We start from the raw sequence: 20,529 nt of genomic DNA, 5'->3' as shown, positions 1-20,529 counted from the left end.
TTCGGTTTTATGATTTCGAAATTCAATTTATAGTTTTTGGTTTGGTTTGAGATTTGGACTATCTAAATTGATTGAATAAATCGAATATGTTTTTTGATTATTTCTTGTATTTTTATCGACTTGTTTGGTTCATATTGGTTTTGAATTTTTTTTGTTTGCTCAATTTCGGTTGATATTTAATGTTTGGTCATTTTGATTTTGAGCATTCGGTCAATTGACTAGTTTGCCTGAATGCTCACCCTAAACTCAATAATCAATTAAAGAGGCTTGCGGGCATTAATGAGCTCTTATGAATCGGTTTTATTTTTTATTGAACACAAGTCGAGTTTGAATAGTTCAAATATTGGTTGAGTTCGAACTCAAACTCAAAAATTTGAAGGTATTTATATAACACATTTGAATTCAAGTTTTGATTTTGTTTAATCTGAGTTTGGCTCGACTTATTTACGAGAGTTCTTCCAAATCCCTCCATGACTATTTAAGTCGAGCCCATAACTAAGACACTCTTCCTGTAGTTTCCCTTGCTCTATCCATCATTTTTCATGGGCACAACATATGGCTGCATAACAGCAATGTCTTTTTTCATTGTCAATATTATAGATGAAGGGTACATGAAAAACCATTTCTGCAACACCACTTTCATCTTTACGTGGAACCATTTTAGGAACTTAACATTCTTTCACTTTTATACTGTTCAAATGAAAATTGAACCTAGCTAAAAATATTTGATTTCAGTATTGACTAACTAGATTTAGTGGAAGAAAATGTTTAAATAATTCACTAATTTAGTGGCTGCTGAAAAACAAATCTATTATTTTACTGAAACAATCAGACGTCCCATAATCATCCTCCAATCACAAGAACCCACGTCTCTCACCATTAAACCTTGATAATTTTCCATATTGTAGACCCCAAAATTGTCTCCAGAATAGGACAAAGACCTTCCACGTGTCAAGCAAACCACCAAAACTTGTCCCATCAATTCATCAGCAATTAGAAGAGATATTATTTCCGGGGGCCCATGTTTTACTCGGTCCTCATCCTTATCCATTTTTTCATCATTTCCACTCACAATTTTTCCCTTATTCCACACCACTACCCTGTCTCACTCTCACAAACACTTAATTATCGCTCCTGGAAATAGACAAAACCGGTCTGGATTTACATTTCCCATCCATAAATAGACCTAATCTATCTATATATTTCCACCACCTTTCACAACTCCACCGATCAAGCAAAGAAAAAATGTTGCTAGACAAGATGTGGGATGATGTCGTCGCCGGTCCTCAGCCGGACCGCGGCCTTGGCAAGCTCAGAAAGATCACCAGCCTCACCGTCGGTATATATAAACACATACATATAGACTTACATATATGCACAAAATATTTTATTTTGAAGTTGATAATTTTGCTTTTGCATGTTCAGATGCTGAAGGAGAGTCGAGCAAGTATCAGAGGTCGTTGTCGATGCCGGCGAGTCCAGGTACACCTTCTACTCCGGTGACACCTACAACTCCGGTGTCTGCTCGCAAAGATAACGTATGGAGGAGTGTTTTCCACCCCGGTAGCAACATAGCCACCAAGAGTCTCGGCGCTCACATGTTTGACAAGCCATCGCACCCTAATTCTCCCACTGTTTATGACTGGTACATAAATTTATTAATCATAAACTATAGTTTTTTATTGATATATATATAGTTATATTATTTGTTGATCTAAGAAAATATAAGGAAAACAGTGTAAGATTTTATTTTCTTGGTAAGCAAACAGAAGGTGATAATTTTTTCAGGTTGTATAGTGGCGCGTGGGAGTAAATCTCCATCTTTTTGCATGCATGCAAGTATATGGTAATTGTATATACTATGCTAAGTTTGATTTATACTTTAGTCGACCCATCACCGTTAGATCTGTTTACATTTTTCATCATATGGCTTAGATTTACTTTCTTTAGTATTTATTCAACAAAAGTTCATTTTAACACTTTAATTTGGCACAAAAAAGACAGATTAACACAACTCTTAATAAAGTTGGATAATTTTATCTTTATTTATTTAAAATTAAATATTATGTTTGTTGGATAGGGCGTTCTTCTTAGCAAGAATTATTGCAGTAGGATAATGGCTAGGAGGATTTGAAAGGCATTATGGCATTAAGATTTTCAAGTTTTTTATAAATATTGGATTTATTTGCTCAAAACTATCAATTTGGACCTTTTTAATCTTTCCTCCCAAGTTAAAGGAGTTAAATGAATTATTTGTTATTTATTTTGATCTCAAGTTCTTAACTGTGAATTAATGGGTTGATTTGTAATAATTGCAGGCTGTACAGTGGAGAAACAAGGAGCAAGCATCGCTGATGTGGCAGGGAATTAGAGGTCCCACCCGTGTAAATAGTTGTCGTTTTGTTTTCTGTTTGCAGTTTGTCCTCGTCGTTTTGTTGGTGCTATTATGGCTAGGAAGCTGACTAAGTATTTTTATGCTACTTTTTGTTAGTGAAAATGCCAACGTGTGGGATGTATCATCCACCGTTGATGTTATGGTATTTGTAAGTGTGAGATCTGCCCTTGGACGGTCGTGATGAAACGACTTTTTGTTATTAAATAAATAAATTATATGTTTTATAACTTTAGTATACTTGATATTTATCTTTGGTCTCATCTTATCTTTTAGTAGTGCTGGTCCAAGTTGCTTAATTTTTAATTAGTAGAATTAAACCAAAGTTGGTGACGGCAAATTAAGCAATGAGTAAATTTAATTTCATAATTGGAAATGGGTTCTCTTGTGATGTGGAAATGGATAAGCTGTAAGAAGAGATAGGCTTTTGGAGTAGGTGATCAAACCTTACGGTTTGGTAAAAATCAATTGATTTAGTTAAAGTTTGGATTAATTGATTCAATTAAAAATAAACTGATGAAATCTATTATTAAATTGAATTAACTGAATTAATTTAATTAAATGCATAAAAATCACCAACTTTCGCGTGTTTTGCATATAACATAAATTTTTAATATTGACAAAAGGGTACACAAATTTTTCAATTTTTACAATTAATACACCGGCACCGTTTTTTCAAAGGAAACACAAATATGGTTTTAATTGTAAAAAATGAAAAGTTCATGTTATGCCAAAATTAAAAATTTATGTTAAATTTGCAAACACGCAAAAATTGGTGATTTTTATACATTTAAGTCTTAATTTAAAATTTTGAATATAAAACCGTACTACCAAATTAGTTAATTTGGTTGAATCGACAAAACTAACTTTTTAATAGTTTTGTTAATTGAATTTCAAAAATTATAACCATAACCGTATTAAATATTTTTATTAATCAATCAAATTGATCAAAATAATCGCATTAATTATAAATTTTTATTGAACTTAACCGATCTTATATAAATTAATTGAACGTTTACTCAATTTAATCGGGGGAGAGTAACGTGGTTAGAAATTAATTCAAGTGGGTCGATTAAGTATAGTACTAAAATTATTTTGTTGTATTATATATCTATGTTATTTTTAAAATTAATAATGGATCCGGAATTTCTATATCTTTTTTGGGCTTTTTATATAAAATACTGATTTTGGCAGCCCATTTACTTTTATACAGGACAAGTTAAATCTTTACTTTACCTACCTCATTTTCTTACTTTGATAACCTGTACTTCAAATTTATTTTTTTTATACGATTTTTTTATTTCTCTCCATCATTCTTCTTCTACACGATTTCTTTTGAGCTGTGAAAAAAAAAATTCACGATTTCTGCTCCTTCGCTTCCGCCGTTCCGCCTCCTCCGTTCTGCCGTTCCGCCTTCGCCGTTCCGCCTCCTCCGTTCCGCCGTTCTGCCTTCGCCGTTTCGCCTCCATCGTTCCGCCTTTGTCTCGCCGCGTCATCTTTCTTTTATCTTTTTAATTTTAGATCTGAAATTTTTTGTTCTTTTTTTTTATTTTCAGATCTGTATTTGTTTATCTTTTACTGTTGATTCACCATTAAACATGTATAAAGAGTATCTTTAAAGAATCTAATACTTATTTCATGTTATATAGAATAATTTTGTGATTTTATATAATAAAATTCTGTTATTTCTGCATTTTTTTGTGTTTTGTTGTATTTCTGCGTTTTTTTATTCTGCAGAATGATTTGTTGATGATGATTGATTGCGGAATTATTGTAATTTTACAGTGTTGTTGATTTTATGTTGACTTTATGTTGATATTATGTTGATATCTACTGATTCTTTTTCTTTTAACATTGACAAATAAGATAATATTTTCTGTGAAATAAACTTTCGTTAGATGAAATAAAACTGTATCATAACCGTCTTTGTCAAAATTTAGTTAGGTATGAGAGGTGGAACGCAAAACAGTTATACAAGTGATTTTGAAGAAACTATGCAGCTGCAAAGAGAATTGAGGAAAAAAAATATTTTGAAATAGATTTCTTTAATTTGTGAACTGTTGTGTTAGTGTATATTTAATATACTTTTATTTTTATATGTAAGAAGAATTTTATTTTTTTTTCATTTGAATTATTGTTGTTGTTTTTTCATATTGTTTTGATTACTTACTATGCTAATATCTTTATTAGATTCATTTATTTTAAACATTTTGTACCTTTGTTGTTCTATAGTAGAATTACTACTATCATATTTACAAATATCAACATAATGTCAACATGATATCAACAATTAATGCTAATTTAGTCAAGATGTTTGTAAAATGAGAACATCGATTGATTTAAGCAATAAACAATCAACATATTATCAAAAATATGTCAACATGTCTCAATACAGCAATTTAAGACTAACTTTACTTTTCTTTTAATGATTGAAAAATCAACATGTTATCAACAGTATATCAACAACATGTCAACATAAAATTGAAAATCTAAAAAAGTAGAAATACTTATCAACATAATGTCAACAATTAATCAACAACGAATCAACAATTAATGCTAATTTAGTCAAGATGTTTGTAAAATGAGAACATTGATTGATTTAAGTCAAAAACAATCAACATATTATCAAAAACATATCAATAGTTCATTAATACATCAATTTAAGACTAACTTTATTTTTCTTTCAATAATTGAAAAATCAACATGTTATCAACAGTATATCAACAACATGTCAACATAAAATTGAAAATCAAAAAAAGTTGAAATACATATCAACATAATGTCAACAATAAATCAACAACGAATCAACATAAGGAATAAAAGAAAACATAATTTTTTGAAAAATTGTGACAATCTATAAAATATCAACAAGAAATCAACAACATGTCAACATGATAATGCTAACATATCCTTATCTAATATCATTTAAATTTTGTTTTTTAGTTTATTTCACGCACAAAATTATCTAATTTGCTAATGTTTTTTTTAGAATAAATTTTTTCAATGTTAAAATTAAGGAAATACCAACTGATTATCAACACAAAATCAACATAAAATCAACAACACTGTAATATTATAATATTTCAGCAATCAACCATCATCAATAAATCGAACTGCAGAATAAAAAAACACAGAAATACAACCAAACACAAAAAATGCAGAAATAATAAAAATTTATTCCATATAACCATAAATTTATATTACATAACATGAAATTAGCATTATATTCTTAAAATATAATCTCTATACATGTTTAATGGTGAAATAACAGTAAAAATTGTAGATCTGAAAATAAAAAAGAAGAAGAAGAAGAACAATGAATAAATTATAGATCTGAAATCAAATAGATGACAGCGATGAGCAGAGGAGATGATGGCGTTAACAAAGATGACAACGGAGGCGATGAAGAGAACGATGACGGAGGAGCGGAGGAACAGAGGACGGCTCAGCAGAAGACGGCGAACGGTAAAAAAAAGAGGAAGATGAACTGAGAGCAAGAGAAAATTGAATGATGAGGAGAGAGAAAATAAATGAAATTATGATTTGTATGCTGTTAGGGTTTAATATATAAAGTCCGTATAAAAGTAATAAAATAGGCCGCACATGGTAGTTTAGAAAAGGCAAACTAGGACCCGTATAAAAGATAAGAAATTGGCAAATTAGGTTGTTTGTGTAAAAAGCCCATCTTTTTTTTTGGTCGCCGAATTACTATATGTTTTACTAGGTAAAGGTCCTATGTGTTTGGATGGAGACTAATTAACTTATTTCCATTAAAAATATTAAATAGAAAATGTAACAGATTTGAACTGTGACATGTCATGTAGCTCTCTAGAGTGTTAATTTATGGGACTATTTGTCAAAGAAGTTAGGTAAGGCGTCTTATCAAAATGCAAGTAATAATTAAAGGAGGGAACAAAGAACAAAATGTAATTATTTGATGCTAATATTGTGGAGATATAAATAATGTACCTTAAAAGTTATCAAGAAATAATGATAATCATTTGCATCTAATTTTGTTGGTTTGCTCACATGTACCAATTGCACCACAAATCATTTGTAAAAAGAATTATTAATTAATTAATATAATTTGTATCATTTGATAATTATAAATAATCACGTTATGTGTCACATATTAAATAAACAAATAATTTATAGTTCTACATAGTGGACTTAATTTATCTACGAATTTTTTTCTCTTTCGAAGCTACTTTGATCAGGGATTAAAACGATATATAAATTGCAGAATGCGAACCTTTTTGTTCGCACTTTTATTTCAAAATGATATTTGTTATTTTTCTCTAATTATATTACACAAAATTTGTCAGTTTTTATATTTTAATTTTATTTAAAAAAAATATAGAACTCCTCAACTATCTATTTTATAGAATAAATATTTCGCCACATTATTTTCATTTTCCTGATCAATCTTATATTACTCTGTCTACATTTCCCCACCCTTTTCAATTCTATGATTAAAATTTTGATTAGCTAATAGAAACTATGGCTGCTTAAAAACTGTAATTTAAAGCACAAATTGTATCATAACGGGAACCAAAACCAAATTTCTGCCCAATATTGTAAATATCTTAGAAAAAACATGTGTGACAAAATTTACATTTTTACAAACTAAGCAAATATAAAGCCCCACAACCGATTGTCCTCACTACAAGAAATTACCAACACTATGATTTAATCTGACAGTCTAGAGCAAGAATGCTACAGCAGAAAAAACAAAAAAATAAACAAAGAGAAAACTCGATTTGTGCTCGATCCGATCCCTCTTGGAAGTGTAGATTGATATATCTACACGTTCAACTCCGTAACCCCGAAATAAATATTAAATTAAAATAAAAAAAGACAAAATTTTGGTATCTATACAGTGAGGCTGCACTCTGCAGCAGGCTTTGTTAGCATCTTTAGTTCCGAAGCTTTTTCTGATATGCCAGAATCTGAAATAATATGAGCAGAAAAAGATCATTATCGTACACTCAACTTTTATCGTGTAGATTTGAGCAAAGTAACACAAGCTCACCAAATGTCCTTGTGCGAAATTATATGTTTTGAGCTCTCTTAGAGTATCTTGCTCATCTAAAACTTGCAACTTAACTTTGCATGGATCGACAATACTAGGCTTAGAAATCGACATACTTGTAAAGATTGACCGATTGAGTTCGGAATTCAACTCTTTCACCAAGTGTATTTCAACTTCATCCGCTTGAAGAGCGGTTCGGAAAGCAACATACTGCATTGATAACCAAATTTTAGAAGTGCGACAGAAGCTGAAACGCCATTGATGGGTTAAAAAAAATTGTGCTTATTGAATTATAGACCTTTTATAGAAAAATTATCATCGTTCTATTTGTTAGATTTTAATAATTTTACTTTTATTTTTACATCAACGCGAGGTTACCACAGCAATTCGAGTCAAAAGTTGCTTATGTGGTAACGGGAATTTATGTAGTTATCCAACGCATTTGTTGCCATATAAATTTCAACCTGAATATAGTAATCTTCCGTTGATATAAAAAAGCCAGTTCATTTACCAAAATATAACAAATAAAACAATGATAACCATTATGCAAAAAATATTTAGTTCAGTAATTGCATAAAAGTTTAACCTCATCATTAATAGGTTGGTTCTGGGTAGAGAAAAGATCACCTGACATAAGTGTTTGATTGATAAAGTTGGTCTGCAACGGAGATACGGCTGCTGCAAACTCGGAATATTTTGTTCATTGAGAGAAACAAGCATGAGATGCACATCTAACTGCAATACAATGAAGCACGTCAAGCATTTCGAACGCATTCAAGGTGGATATAAAATCCGTGGCTCAGTGTAACAGCATGATGCCACAATTAATAGTGGATCGCTGAATCTGCAGGATCGCCACAGATGAATATACTTTACCTCAATATTATTTTCTTCTGAGTTCCGAAGATATTCTGCCAGCTTCAAAATACGATTATTCCGAACATTCTTGCCATTTCCAGCATTTGCACCGCCATATCGTGTATGACTGCGGATACCACCTTTACCCCAAGCAAGCATTTCCGAGGGACCTATAAACCCAACAGAAGACCCCATCGATTCTAAATTAACTTCGGAATCATTCTCATCACCACATCCATCTGCAATAGCAGCTGCTGACCGAGCACCACCCCATCTCTTTTGTCTTTTTAATTTAACTTCTGCACATTGTTCCTCAGCAGATGATGAATCTCTTCCTCCGTCACCATTTGTATCCTCATTTTCATCAGACCCTTGAAGATCCATTGTTCGATAATTTCTCCTCCCCCTTGAGTTTGCATCTCTGTAACGGCCTGTTGTTCTCCTTGCAAATGCAGCTAATGTGGATTTAGCTGTGGTTTTTTTCCTACCAAGAGCTTCAGTTTGGCGGCGAATAGTCTGAGCAATGGAAGCTTGGATCTGTCAAGAGAAACGCACATATTAAAGCTATTAAAAAGAAAACAAATTCACACAAGTTTGCTGCAGAGTAATCATCAGGAACCTGATTATTGCGGGCTTTCTCCTCTTCATGAAAAGCCAATTCCTATAACAGTTAGTGCATTAATTAATGCTTGTAAAATACTTATATGTCAAACTAAAAATGGTTTAACAAAATCATACCTCTGCCTCATATTTGTCAATATCTGGATACAAAGCAGCAATAAGTGCATCATAATTTGGATCATCTCTTAAAGAACGACGACTGGCACAATGCGTACGGCAAGCTGGGCACTCATTGTTCCTGTAGTGATATGTAACATACGTTTAAATGTCAATTTTTTAAGAGACATCAAAAAAGCTATGCAGAGAACACGCGATTTTATTGATTCAGGCAATAGGTTGAAGAATTACCCAAGCCTCATAGATTTGTCGATGCATTCCCTACAGAAGCGATGCAGGCATTCCATCACCGTCCTTGTTTTCCGAATGATCCCTAGAAATACAAAGGTTAGATTGATAATATTTTCCAACAGTACAGTGAATCTTGTATGTGCATGTGAAGAAAAAGAAGTGGCTATTAGCTCCAAACCTGCGTTTAGACCATAATGCTACATTAACAAACAAATTACATAGAGAAATTAAATTTGGTAGAGATGTTTGATTGCATCTGAAGTTGCAGATGTGAAATATATTTGCAACACCGAAGCATTTATATGGTCTAAACTCTCTGTTTCTCTCCCCCATCTTTCTCAAGGAGATAATACAATATGCAAGTATATACATAGTGATGTGGACAGATTACCTATCGATAAGCTATGCATCACCAGCAGCAGCAAGAGTAATAGTCTTATTAAATATGGATCACATGTTTAAAAGTAACATAGAAATTAATAAATGAAGAAAACTATAGCACAATATCATAAACCAGATTACCAGTGAAAACACAACGGCAGACCAAATAAAATTTGTATACAAATTGATAGGTATTATTTTCTTATGCCTTAAGCTAAACAGAAATACTATATTGTTCCCCAAAAAGATCAAGCATATAACAGAAACATGAGAATTCGGCCTATGCATTCATTTATGATAAAATAACTACAGTATAAAAAGAAGTGGAACATTGGTAAGTTAGAAACAATTCATGAATGCACAATAAGTTCTAGTGAAAATCATCAAAAAGCCAGGGTTTAGAAATCAGCTATAATTCAAACTATTTTAAAGTTTACCTATTAGATACTATGCAAAACTCCTTCACCCAACAGCATTCCCCTCCCAACAATAGAATAAGAGAAGGAAATCTATGACAATGTTTTTCTAATATGAACAATAATTTCAGTACTTTTCGTCCGAAAGCAAAATTTCCTGGTATTTCACTTTATCGATCACTTTGAGAGCCTAATGATGGAAGAACCAGCATAACCGGGGATTTGCTATGCACATCTACCATTTGCTTATAGAGCCACTTAGAGAAACATAAACACTATAAAATCTAGTGACAATCTCCAGAAGGCTCGATTATGGTGCTTGATATCTGAGCACCTCAGCCTTAACAAAATGTTTCAATAATTAAGCTATCGGTGTAGTATGTATCAAAATAAGTTATAGAAATTTTTTAGTTCTCAAATCAGAAAGAATTGTTTCTGTTTTCCAAAATATTGCATAGATGTAAATGATAAGATACGAAAACAAAAATTAAAGAGCATCTGAACATGAAACAATAAACTCTATCCAAAGAGATCAACCATTCTTCATATTTGTGTCTACTTGCAGTTTCTAATCTGTAAATGGCTGAAAGTGAATACAGAAAACTGAAACTCATACCTAAACAGATTGGACACTGTACTTCCTTGCGAATTTCAGATAACTTTACCACTACATATCTGCAAAGAAGTAATAATAGAATTAACATAAATTGCAAGCACATATCACATTGTTCAGTATCAAACTATCAGTCCTCTTTTTCATGCATTATCTGCTCATGTCTTTAATATCCATAATCCTCACAAATGTATTAATTTACTATCAAAAGAAATGCGAATAATTATACAAGGCAACGGTTATCCCACGTGGCCACGTCATTCATGGCGTCTGTCATGTTGGAATATTTAATATAAAAGAATAAGCAGTAATTAAAGATACAACCGTTGCGTGAGATTAACACTCGAGAAATGCAGGGTATTAACTAAAATTGATCTGGTAATAACTATGTACAAACTCTCACCTAGATAAACAAATCTAATCACAACAATTATTATTATCCATTAGCCACCAAAACATATATAACACCACTAAAAACCAAATATACATCAATTCAAGCTAACAAAACAAAAAAATCAAAACTACTAATACCCAACACCAAAGAACACACTCAGCCATAGTAGCCGTTAACAGAAAGAAATTAATACAGCAGAGTGAAACACATGCAATAATAGAAACAAAAATGAGAATCCTAATGATATAACAGTTACATATATATAACGGTAACAGTTATATATGTGTATATATAGTGTATGATCTCGTAAAGTAAAAAATATAGTAGCTAGCGGATGTATATAATGAAAGCATGCAGATTTCGAATATACCCGCGTCAAATAATTATAGCAGTAAATAAAATAGATTTTCAGAGGAAATTAAAAAGCAGTGATATTTACAACTTCTAAGTAAGGAATTAATTACTACACAGATGATATATATTTACACGTTACGCACTCTTCTTTCTCTTCATCTTCTTCTTCTTCATCTTCTTGGTTACTAATGGATGATGGGCTTCGATCAGATTCTGTTCATATAAAATTAGCAACAGATGAAAACTTAAGCTAAAATACTAATCAAATCCCAAACAAAATGCACATATTTGAATGAATATTACAATTATTCAGTTAGATTATCAATACCAATACACGTACCGTCACCACCACCACCACCATCAAGGTGGTTCTGCTGCTCACGGTGGTTGTTTGGCTGAAGAAGATCGTCTTCGTCGTGGGAACGTTTCTGGGCTGGCATTATTTTGTATATATATGTATGAATTAGTTGGTGTTGTATAATTAGAAAAGTAGTTAAGGTTTCGAAGATGGGTTGATAAAATGTGGGAAAGGTTGGTGCTTCAGAATTAGGGAAGCGGATAAATTGACGGCGGTGGTGGTGGCGGTGGTGGTTGTTGAAGGAGAAAGTCAATAGCTGTTGTTCAGTGTATATATATCTTTTGGTTTACTTTATTTTATGTAAGTGAGTGATGTGTCAATCATCTAATGGTTCTTGTATTAGGGTAACTTTTTACTTCACTGTTCTCTTGTATATATAGGCTTGTTGCCTTTGTCTGTAATCAGATCAGTCAAAAATACATAACACAAGAAATACAAAAGAGAAACTTCCTATATTCTCAACTTGGTATCAGAGCATCCATGGCCAGCGCCGCAAAAAGCTCGACAACTCAAAGTGATATGTCTAGAGCCAAAGGAAAAGGAGTCGAAGAATATCCTCAGCAGAGAACTTTCTCTTCATCATCAAATCCTCTTGGAGCCTATTGCGCGGTTAAGTTGAACCACGACAACTACCTGTTATGGAAGAACATGGTACTACCAGTAATCAGAGGAAATAGAATGGAAGGCTTCATTACAGGTACAAATAAACCTCCACCTGAATTCATTACTGAAAATATTGAAGAATCAACAGATGTTGATCTTAAGAGAAACCCCAGTTATGAAGATTGGGTTGCACATGATCAAATGCTTCTTGGTTGGCTCTACAACTCAATGGACATTGACGTTGCATCAGAACTTATGGGTGTTGAGACGTCGAAGCAACTGTGGGATACGATAGGCGAGCTAATCGGGGTCAAAACCAGATCCAATGTTGTCTTTTACAAAAGAGAATTTCAGAAAATGCAAAAGGGAGGCCAAAAGATGAGTGAGTATCTAAAGTCAATGAAAAAATTGGCTGATAACCTAACGTTGGCAGGACATCCGGTGTCAATGGATGATCTAGCATCTCAAGTCCTTGCGGGCTTGGATTCCTCAGAGTATAACCCTGTGGTATGTCAAATACAAGAAAAGGAGAACATAACATGGATAGAACTTCAAGCTAAACTCCTAAGCTATGAGAAGAGACTAGAGCAAATGAGTGCCGGAATGTCATCGATCAACCTTGGTCAGCCCATAGTTAATTATTCAGTAAGAGGAGGAGCGCATCAAAACAGAGGTGGAAGAAGCCATTTCCAGAATTACAACAATTCTGGCACCTCATATGCCGGAAGATCTGGACATGGAAATAGAGGAAGCAGGCCACCCAGAGGAAGAGGAGGCAGGTACTTCAATAACAATTTCAAACTGATTTGTCAAGTCTGTGGAGGAAGTGGTCACAGTGCAGCAAGCTGCTACTACAGGTACAACAACAACTACATGGGCAACACGCCACCAATTGAGCAAAACAGAACCAACTCACATTCTGCCTATGTTGCATGCCCAGAGAATGTCAATAATCCAGCCTGGTTTGCTGATAGTGGAGCAAGTACCCATGTGACGAATGACCCTGACATTCTTGAGCAAAAGCAAAACTACAACGGTAAGTCTACTCTAATTGTTGGAAATGGTGAGAGACTGAGCATTTGTAACATAGGAAACTCTCATATTACAACAAATAACAATAAAACCTTGGTTTTAAAGGACATATTACATGTTCCGCAAATTGAAAAGAACTTGGTTAGCATATCTCAATTAACTGCCTGCAATGATATTATTGTTGAATTTGACTCTGTTGGTTGTGTTGTTAAGGACAAAGTGACAGGTCTGGAGCTGCTTCAAGGGAGACTTGAGAATGGACTATATAGATTTGAGCTCTCTCCATCAAAACCACAAACCAATTATCCTAACCATCAAGTTTTAATTTCAGCTTTGGGTCAGTCGAATAATTCTAGTCCTAATTGTCATTTAAATTCCCTAAGAGAAGTTTGGCACAGACGCTTAGGCCATCCTTCAAATAGAGTGTTAGATCAGATTTTGAAGTCCTGTAATCTCAATTTGAAATTAAATGAAAAACAAGACTTTTGTGATGCCTGTCAATATGGAAAATCTCATTTACTTCCTTTTCCTTCTTCTTTGTCTCATGCGAAACAACCACTTGAATTAATTCATAGTGATGTGTGGGGACCTGCTCCAATAACTTCTTCTTCTGGTTTTAAATACTACGTTCATTTTATTGACGATTACAGTCGATACACATGGATCTATCCACTAAAGCAAAAATCTGATGTATTCAATACCTTTGTTCAATTCAAAACTCTTGTGGAAAACCAACTAAACACAAAAATAAAATGCTTACAGACAGACATGGGAGGTGAATTTCTTAGTCTCGCTAGTTTTGTTCAACAACATGGCATACAATTTCGTCACTCTTGTCCTCTCACATCAGCCCAAAATGGTAGAGCAGAGAGGAAACACAGGCATATTGTGGAAACAGGCCTCACTCTCCTTGCTCAAGCAAGCATGCCACTCAAATATTGGTATGAAGCTTTTCAAACAGCAGTGTTTCTCATTAACCGCCTTCCCACACCTGTCCTAAACCATCAAAATCCAACTCAGAAACTGTTGAACAAATCTCCAAACTATCTGTCCTTAAAGAGTTTTGGTTGTGCCTGTTTTCCATGCTTGAGACCATATCAAAATCATAAATTTCAATTCCACTCCACCAAATGTGTTTTCCTTGGTTATAGTAATCCTCATAAAGGGTACAAATGTCTGAGCTCAACGGGTAGAATGTATATTTCTCGACATGTTGTGTTTAATGAAAATGAATTTCCTTTCAAAGTAGGATTCCTAAACACAAAGCAGCCTGAAACTCAAACTGTTATCACTTCACCTTCCTGGTTACACCTTCCAACATCCTCATATCATAGCGATTTAGATCGTATAAAACATTCACAAGTCTCTGTTGAAGCTTCATCAGCTGAAGCTTTGTCACCTGAAACTTCGCAATCTGCAGTCGGCGCCACTTCGAGTAAATCTGCTATAAGTGGTGGAAATACTATTGACTTTGATGTTGATAGCCATGAAGCTCAAAGTCCAATCAGTCAGACTGCCAATGATAGTTCTCTTCCGATGACAAATGAAACTCAAGAAAATCAACTTATTGATGAAGGGTCACAACCTGAAGTTACACAGGCTGATACAAATGAGCAAAATTTAATTCAACCAGCGGGCCATCCTATGGTCACTAGAGCCAAAGACGGGATCCATAAACCGAAGACATACCCATCAGATTTTCATCTTTTCACAGCACAGACATCAGAGTCACCAAAAGAGCCACTGTCAATGCAAGAGGCAATTAAGTGTGACATGTGGAAATCAGCAATGGAGGAAGAAATTGCTGCTTTAAAAAGGAACAACACATGGACATTGGTGCCATACTCATCCTCCCACAATTTAGTCGGCAATAAATGGGTTTTCAAGGTCAAACACAATGCTGACGGGAGCTTTCAAAGATGTAAAGCAAGGTTGGTGGCAAAGGGGTTTCATCAAACTCCCGGAATTGATTTTTCAGAAACCTTCAGTCCAGTGGTAAAAGCTTCTACGGTGAGAGTTATTCTCACTATAGCAGTCTCACGAAACTGGATAGTGAGGCAGCTAGATGTCAACAATGCCTTCCTAAATGGCACCCTGCAAGAAGCGGTTTACATGCACCAACCAGAAGGATTTATAGACAAACAGAGGCCGACCCATGTGTGCAAATTGAACAAAGCTCTATACGGCCTCAAACAAGCTCCGAGGGCATGGTTTGAAAAATTAAGAGATGTTCTGGTGAATTGGGGTTTCAAGAACTCAAAAAATGACTCATCCTTGTTCTTTTTCAATGATGAAACGCAAGTAATTCTTGTACTTATCTATGTGGATGATATGATTGTTACAGGAAACAAGCCTAATTCTCTAAAAGAGTTTGTGGAAAAATTGAACAACTTGTTTTCTCTTAAGGACTTGGGGGATCTTCACCTATTTCTGGGAATTGAAGTTAGGAGAGATGCCACTGGTATGTATTTGACTCAAACGAGGTACATTGAAGAGCTTTTGAAGAGAACCAATTTGGAACACCTCAAACCTTGCCCAACACCAGCAGTTGCCGGCAAACTGCTAGCGATCTCAGGCGAGGAACCAATGAAGGATGCAACCCTCTATCGGAGTGTTATAGGAGCATTGCAATATGTTACGAACACAAGACCTGATTTGTCCTTTATAATCAACAAGCTCAGCCAATTCCTTCAAAGTCCAACTATGAAACATTGGCAGGCGGTTAAGAGAGTATTACGATACCTAAAGGGTACAAAAATAATGGGACTTCACATAAAGCATTGTGCTAATCTCTCCCTTTATGGTTTCTCAGATGCTGATTGGGCGTGTTGCCCGGAAGATAGAAGGTCTACAGCTGGGCATTGTGTTTTTCTGGGTGATACACTTGTGTCTTGGAGTTCAAAGAAACAATCTGTGGTAGCACGGTCAAGCACGGAATCTGAATACAGAGCATTAGCTCAAGTTGCCTGTGAGATCGCCTGGCTCGAATCATTTCTTAAAGAGTTGAATTTTCCTTTACCGACAACTTCAGTGACATGGTGTGATAATATGAGTGCAAGTGCTTTGGCTGCAAATCCAGTCTACCATGCAAGAACCAAACATATTGAAATCGATGTTCATTTTGTGCGAGACAGAGTTCTGGCGAAACTACTCGATGTTCGGTATGTACCCTCTCATGATCAAATAGCTGATTGCTTAACAAAACCACTGTCTCCTTCAAGATTTCAATATTTAAGGGACAAACTTGGAGTTGTAGAGAATCCCATACCACTGCCAAGTTTGAAGGGGGGTGTTGAAGGAGAAAGTCAATAGCTGTTGTTCAGTGTATATATATCTTTTGGTTTACTTTATTTTATGTAAGTGAGTGATGTGTCAATCATCTAATGGTTCTTGTATTAGGGTAACTTTTTACTTCACTGTTCTCTTGTATATATAGGCTTGTTGCCTTTGTCTGTAATCAGATCAGTCAAAAATACATAACACAAGAAATACAAAAGAGAAACTTCCTATATTCTCAACTGTGGTGACGACGGTGGATGTTGGAGCTTGCTTGACCTTTGTTTTTCTTGTTGTGTGTTGTTAGCTGCCCTTCTCCCCGTCGCGTAATTCTATTCTCTTCTTCTTTTTTGCTTTTAATAATGGCAAATATTTACCTACACCACTTAATAAATATTCTTTTAAGATTTAATTGCCAATTTTAAGGTGTTTTGTAATTTTAATATGAATTGTTAATTTTGATAATATTGGATATTAAATTTTAAATTTTTGTTCCACATTAATACTTTGTTGGTCGAAAATTGCCCGATGAAAGATATACTAGTATTTATGTGTTAATTATTCAATTAGTTCAATATTCAAAGTATATTTAGAATATTTTATATTTTATAGACAGTATTTTTTTTTTTTTTTTTGATTAAAGACAATAACCTTACACAGCAAGGCCAGCCAAACTAAACAGAAATAAACCTACTATCAGCTAAACAACTCTTCAATAAATCTTCATTCCAAGTCTGCATCCATTGTGGCTGAATTTCTTCCATCCAAATTCGACCCTCATCTGACTCCGCCTCTGCAGCTATCATGTGAGCTAGAGAGTTAGCCTGTCGCTTGACAAACCTCCATTTCACGCCCTCAAGGTTCATTGCAGCAGCTCTGATGTCATTTAATATATCTCCAACTTCTGTTAAATACTCCTCATCATGGGTTAAAGCTGAAATTAGTTGAGCTGAATCAGATTCAAATTCTACCAACTTTAGAGAGCACTCAGTTGCTATCTTTAAACCCCATAATAAGGCCTCTGCTTCTGCCTCGAGCACAGATTGTCTCATCTGGATGTTCTTATTCCCAGCAATCACAACTTCACCTGCACAGTCCCTTCCAACAAAACCAATACCCCATTTACCTCTTCTCGCCATCCCTGCATCAGAATTCATTTTAATCCAGTTTTCCATTGGTCTAGTCCACACGGGATCCCTCTTCTCTGAATTTCCGCAGCTTTTAGCATTAGCTTCCTTGAACTCAGCCAGTGTCTTATAGCACAAAGAAATAACAACCTCGTAGGGAATATCATTACTACTAAAGCAGAGTTGATTTCTTCCATACCAAATGGCCCAACACATAACCCAAAACAGTTCAGTCATTTCCAGGTTCCAGGAGCTGCCATACGAATCCACCCATGACCAAAAATCTGCTGCAGGAAGTCTCCTAGTATCCATACCTAGCGTACAACCGAACCAAATACCTCTAACCCAGCCACATTCTTTGAAAACGTGAGTCAGGGACTCTCTTTCTCCACATCTCGAGCAAAGACCATCACCTAGCGAGGTTCTATGAGCTATCGCACTCTTTGTTGGCAAGCTATTATTAATAACACGCCAAGCAAAGTGTTTGATTTTTGGTGGGATACCCATTTTCCATATATTCCTCCACAGCATCGTTGAAACGCCATGAACAGTTCCTGACCCTCCTGCCGTGTCTTTACTGTTTATTTCTAGGTAGTAAGCTCCCTTAACCGAGAAGAAACCCCTCGGCGAGTAATGCCAAATAATTCTATCTTGCGCATTTGCATCCCTAACGTTCATAGCTTCAATGAAATGAGCATCATGGTCAGTACACAGGTCTCTAACCAACTGCTTATTCCACGTACCTGTTTCAGCATCTAACAATCCTTTCACCGTCAGATTATCATCCATATGTGGTTGCTTCGGGTGAGCCATAAACAGACCATCACGTGGCACCCAAGGATCTCTAAAAACTCTAATCTGACTACCATCTCCGATTTTCCAACGGATTCCTTGTTTAAGCAAGGGAATAGCACTGTGAATGCTCCTCCAAGTGTAGCTTGCCCCCGGGCAAAGATTTGATTCCAAAAAAGACTTCCTCGGAAAATATCTAGCTTTAAGGATGCGGGCTGCCATGGAGTTCTCGTCCTGAATTATTCTCCAACCTTGTTTCGCTAACATAGCCGAATTAAATGCCGGAATGTTTCTGAAGCCCAAACCACCACTACTCTTTGAGCGACACATTTTCTCCCAACCTACCCAATGCATTCCTTTACCCTCGGAACCATTTCTCCACCAAAACTTAGCCATGAGGCTTTGAATTTCTTGGCACACGCTGGCAGGAATTCTAAACACACCCATCGTGTAAGTCGGGATAGCTTGAATGACCGACTTCAATAAAGTCTCTTTAGCCGCCTTTGACAGCAACTTTTCTTTCCACCCACTTAGTTTCTTCCACACCCTTTCTAAGAGGATATTGAAGATTTCTTTTTTTGATCTCCCCACAAAGGTTGGCAGCCCTAGGTAGCGGTCGTGGTGAACTACCGTCTTTGCTTTCACTTGGCTTGCAATTAGTCTTCCTGTGGCAGCCCCTATATTACGGCTGAACGACACCGCAGTTTTCTCGAAATTGATCATTTGCCCCGATGCTTTCTCATAAACTTTTATTATCTTTTGGATCTCACTAGCTTCTTTTTCAGAGGCTCTAGCAAAAATAATCGAATCGTCAGCGAAAAACAAATGAGAGATGATTGGGGCATTACGCGCTACCTGTACCCCATGTATTTTGTTTGCCTGCACAGCCTCGGAGATCAGACCTGAAAACGCCTCCGCACACATGATGAATAAAAAAGGCGATAAAGGATCTCCTTGACGGAGTCCTCTATTTGGAAGGAACTTGCTCTGAGGGACACCATTTATAAGCACTGAATAAGAGACCGTTGAAACACACTTCATGATTAGATCAATGAACTGGATTGGAAAATCCATCTTCTCCATGACTTTCCTCACGAAGCCCCACTCCACCCTATCATAGGCTTTGCTCATATCTAATTTCATGGCCATGTACCCTTTTTTGCCTTTTCTCTTTTGGTGCATAAAATGAAAACACTCAAAAGCTACTAAGATGTTGTCAGTAATCAACCTGTTTTTAACAAATGCGCTCTGAGTTTCTGAGATGATCCCCGGCATTACCATTCTCAGTCTATTGGTGATAACTTTTGAAACCATCTTATATAGGACGTTGCACAAGCTAATCGGCCTATAATCTTTCATGGATTCCGGATTTTTGTTCTTTGGGATAAGAACAATATTAGTATGGTTCACATTCTCCGGAAAGGGAGCTCCATTCAAGATTGCCAAAACGAGATCACTGATGTCAATACCAACAATATGCCAATATTTCTGATAAAAGAGCGGCGACATACCATCCGGTCCTGGAGCTTTATGCGGATGCATTTGCCGAAGAGCTTTCTCCACCTCCTCTCTCGTGAATTGCCTGTTAATGGAGTTTATCATCGCTGGCTTTAACTTATTTCGAATACCCGCTGTAGCCTCCTCACAATCAGTCGGGCAAGTGGAGTTGAAAAGTTTCAGAAAATAATCTCTGATAGCTACATTCATGTCATCCTCACTTTCACACCAATTCCCCTCCTCGTTGAACAAGCCGTTTATGTGATTTCTCGCCCTTCGCTGAGAAGCTTTTTGGTGAAAAAAAGCTGTATTTTTGTCTCCTTCTTTTAACCATAACGCCTTTGATCTCTGCATCCATAGAGTTTCTTCGCAGCGGTACAATTCCTCCAGCTCGCTTTCTACTCCCCTAACGATGCTATACTGGCTAGAGTTTGC

At 35.4% G+C, this 20,529-nt stretch overlaps 2 protein-coding genes across 6 annotated transcripts; one reads left to right on the top strand and one right to left on the bottom strand.

Moving 5' to 3' along the window:
* The first annotated feature begins 1,125 nt into the window (after positions 1-1,125).
* LOC126665149 (dormancy-associated protein 1) lies at positions 1,126-2,622 on the top strand. 2 transcript variants are annotated; one of them, XM_050357864.2, is made up of 4 exons: positions 1,126-1,339; positions 1,426-1,645; positions 1,789-1,846; positions 2,319-2,622. In XM_050357864.2, the coding sequence occupies exons 1-3, from the start codon at positions 1,246-1,248 to the stop codon at positions 1,811-1,813; spliced, it is 339 nt and encodes a 112-aa protein (XP_050213821.1). In that variant the 5' UTR covers positions 1,126-1,245; the 3' UTR covers positions 1,814-1,846; positions 2,319-2,622. The 2 variants fall into 2 exon arrangements, with proteins under 2 accessions (XP_050213821.1, XP_050213820.1); XM_050357863.2 differs by lacking the exon at positions 1,789-1,846 and having other exon boundaries at positions 1,156-1,339.
* A 4,312-nt stretch (positions 2,623-6,934) lies between these two features.
* Positions 6,935-12,018, bottom strand: LOC126665529 (putative E3 ubiquitin-protein ligase RING1a). 4 transcript variants are annotated; one of them, XM_050358351.2, is made up of 10 exons: positions 11,738-12,018; positions 11,553-11,622; positions 10,665-10,723; positions 9,252-9,333; positions 9,021-9,141; positions 8,902-8,943; positions 8,301-8,819; positions 8,052-8,159; positions 7,425-7,634; positions 6,935-7,341 (listed from the first exon to the last, which is right to left on the bottom strand). In XM_050358351.2, exons 1-10 carry the CDS (start codon positions 11,847-11,849, stop codon positions 7,309-7,311), a joined length of 1,356 nt encoding a protein of 451 aa, XP_050214308.1. In that variant the 5' UTR covers positions 11,850-12,018; the 3' UTR covers positions 6,935-7,308. The 4 variants fall into 4 exon arrangements, with proteins under 4 accessions (XP_050214308.1, XP_050214305.1, XP_050214306.1 ...); XM_050358348.2 differs by having other exon boundaries at positions 11,750-12,018; XM_050358349.2 differs by lacking the exon at positions 11,738-12,018 and having other exon boundaries at positions 11,542-11,612.
* Positions 12,019-20,529: the final 8,511 nt, after the last annotated feature.

The sequence above is a fragment of the Mercurialis annua genome, linkage group LG1-X (genome assembly GCF_937616625.2).
Source record: "Mercurialis annua linkage group LG1-X, ddMerAnnu1.2, whole genome shotgun sequence".
Taxonomy (NCBI): Eukaryota; Viridiplantae; Streptophyta; class Magnoliopsida; order Malpighiales; family Euphorbiaceae; genus Mercurialis; species Mercurialis annua.
This window is presented reverse-complemented; position numbering and strand designations above follow the sequence as displayed.

Coding starts and splice junctions, on each gene's coding strand:
- LOC126665149 (XM_050357863.2), top strand. CDS start 1,246: ATGTTGCTAGACAAGATGTGGGATGATGTCGTCGCCGGTCCTCAGCCG. Junction 1,340..1,425: donor GATCACCAGCCTCACCGTCG/GTATATATAAAC, acceptor TTGCATGTTCAG/ATGCTGAAGGAGAGTCGAGC. Junction 1,646..2,318: donor TCTCCCACTGTTTATGACTG/GTACATAAATTT, acceptor TAATAATTGCAG/GCTGTACAGTGGAGAAACAA.
- LOC126665529 (XM_050358351.2), bottom strand. CDS start 11,849: ATGCCAGCCCAGAAACGTTCCCACGACGAAGACGATCTTCTTCAGCCA. Junction 8,820..8,901: donor AGAAAGCCCGCAATAATCAG/GTTCCTGATGAT, acceptor TTCTCTTGACAG/ATCCAAGCTTCCATTGCTCA. Junction 7,635..8,051: donor CAATCAAACACTTATGTCAG/GTGATCTTTTCT, acceptor TTATCAATGCAG/TATGTTGCTTTCCGAACCGC.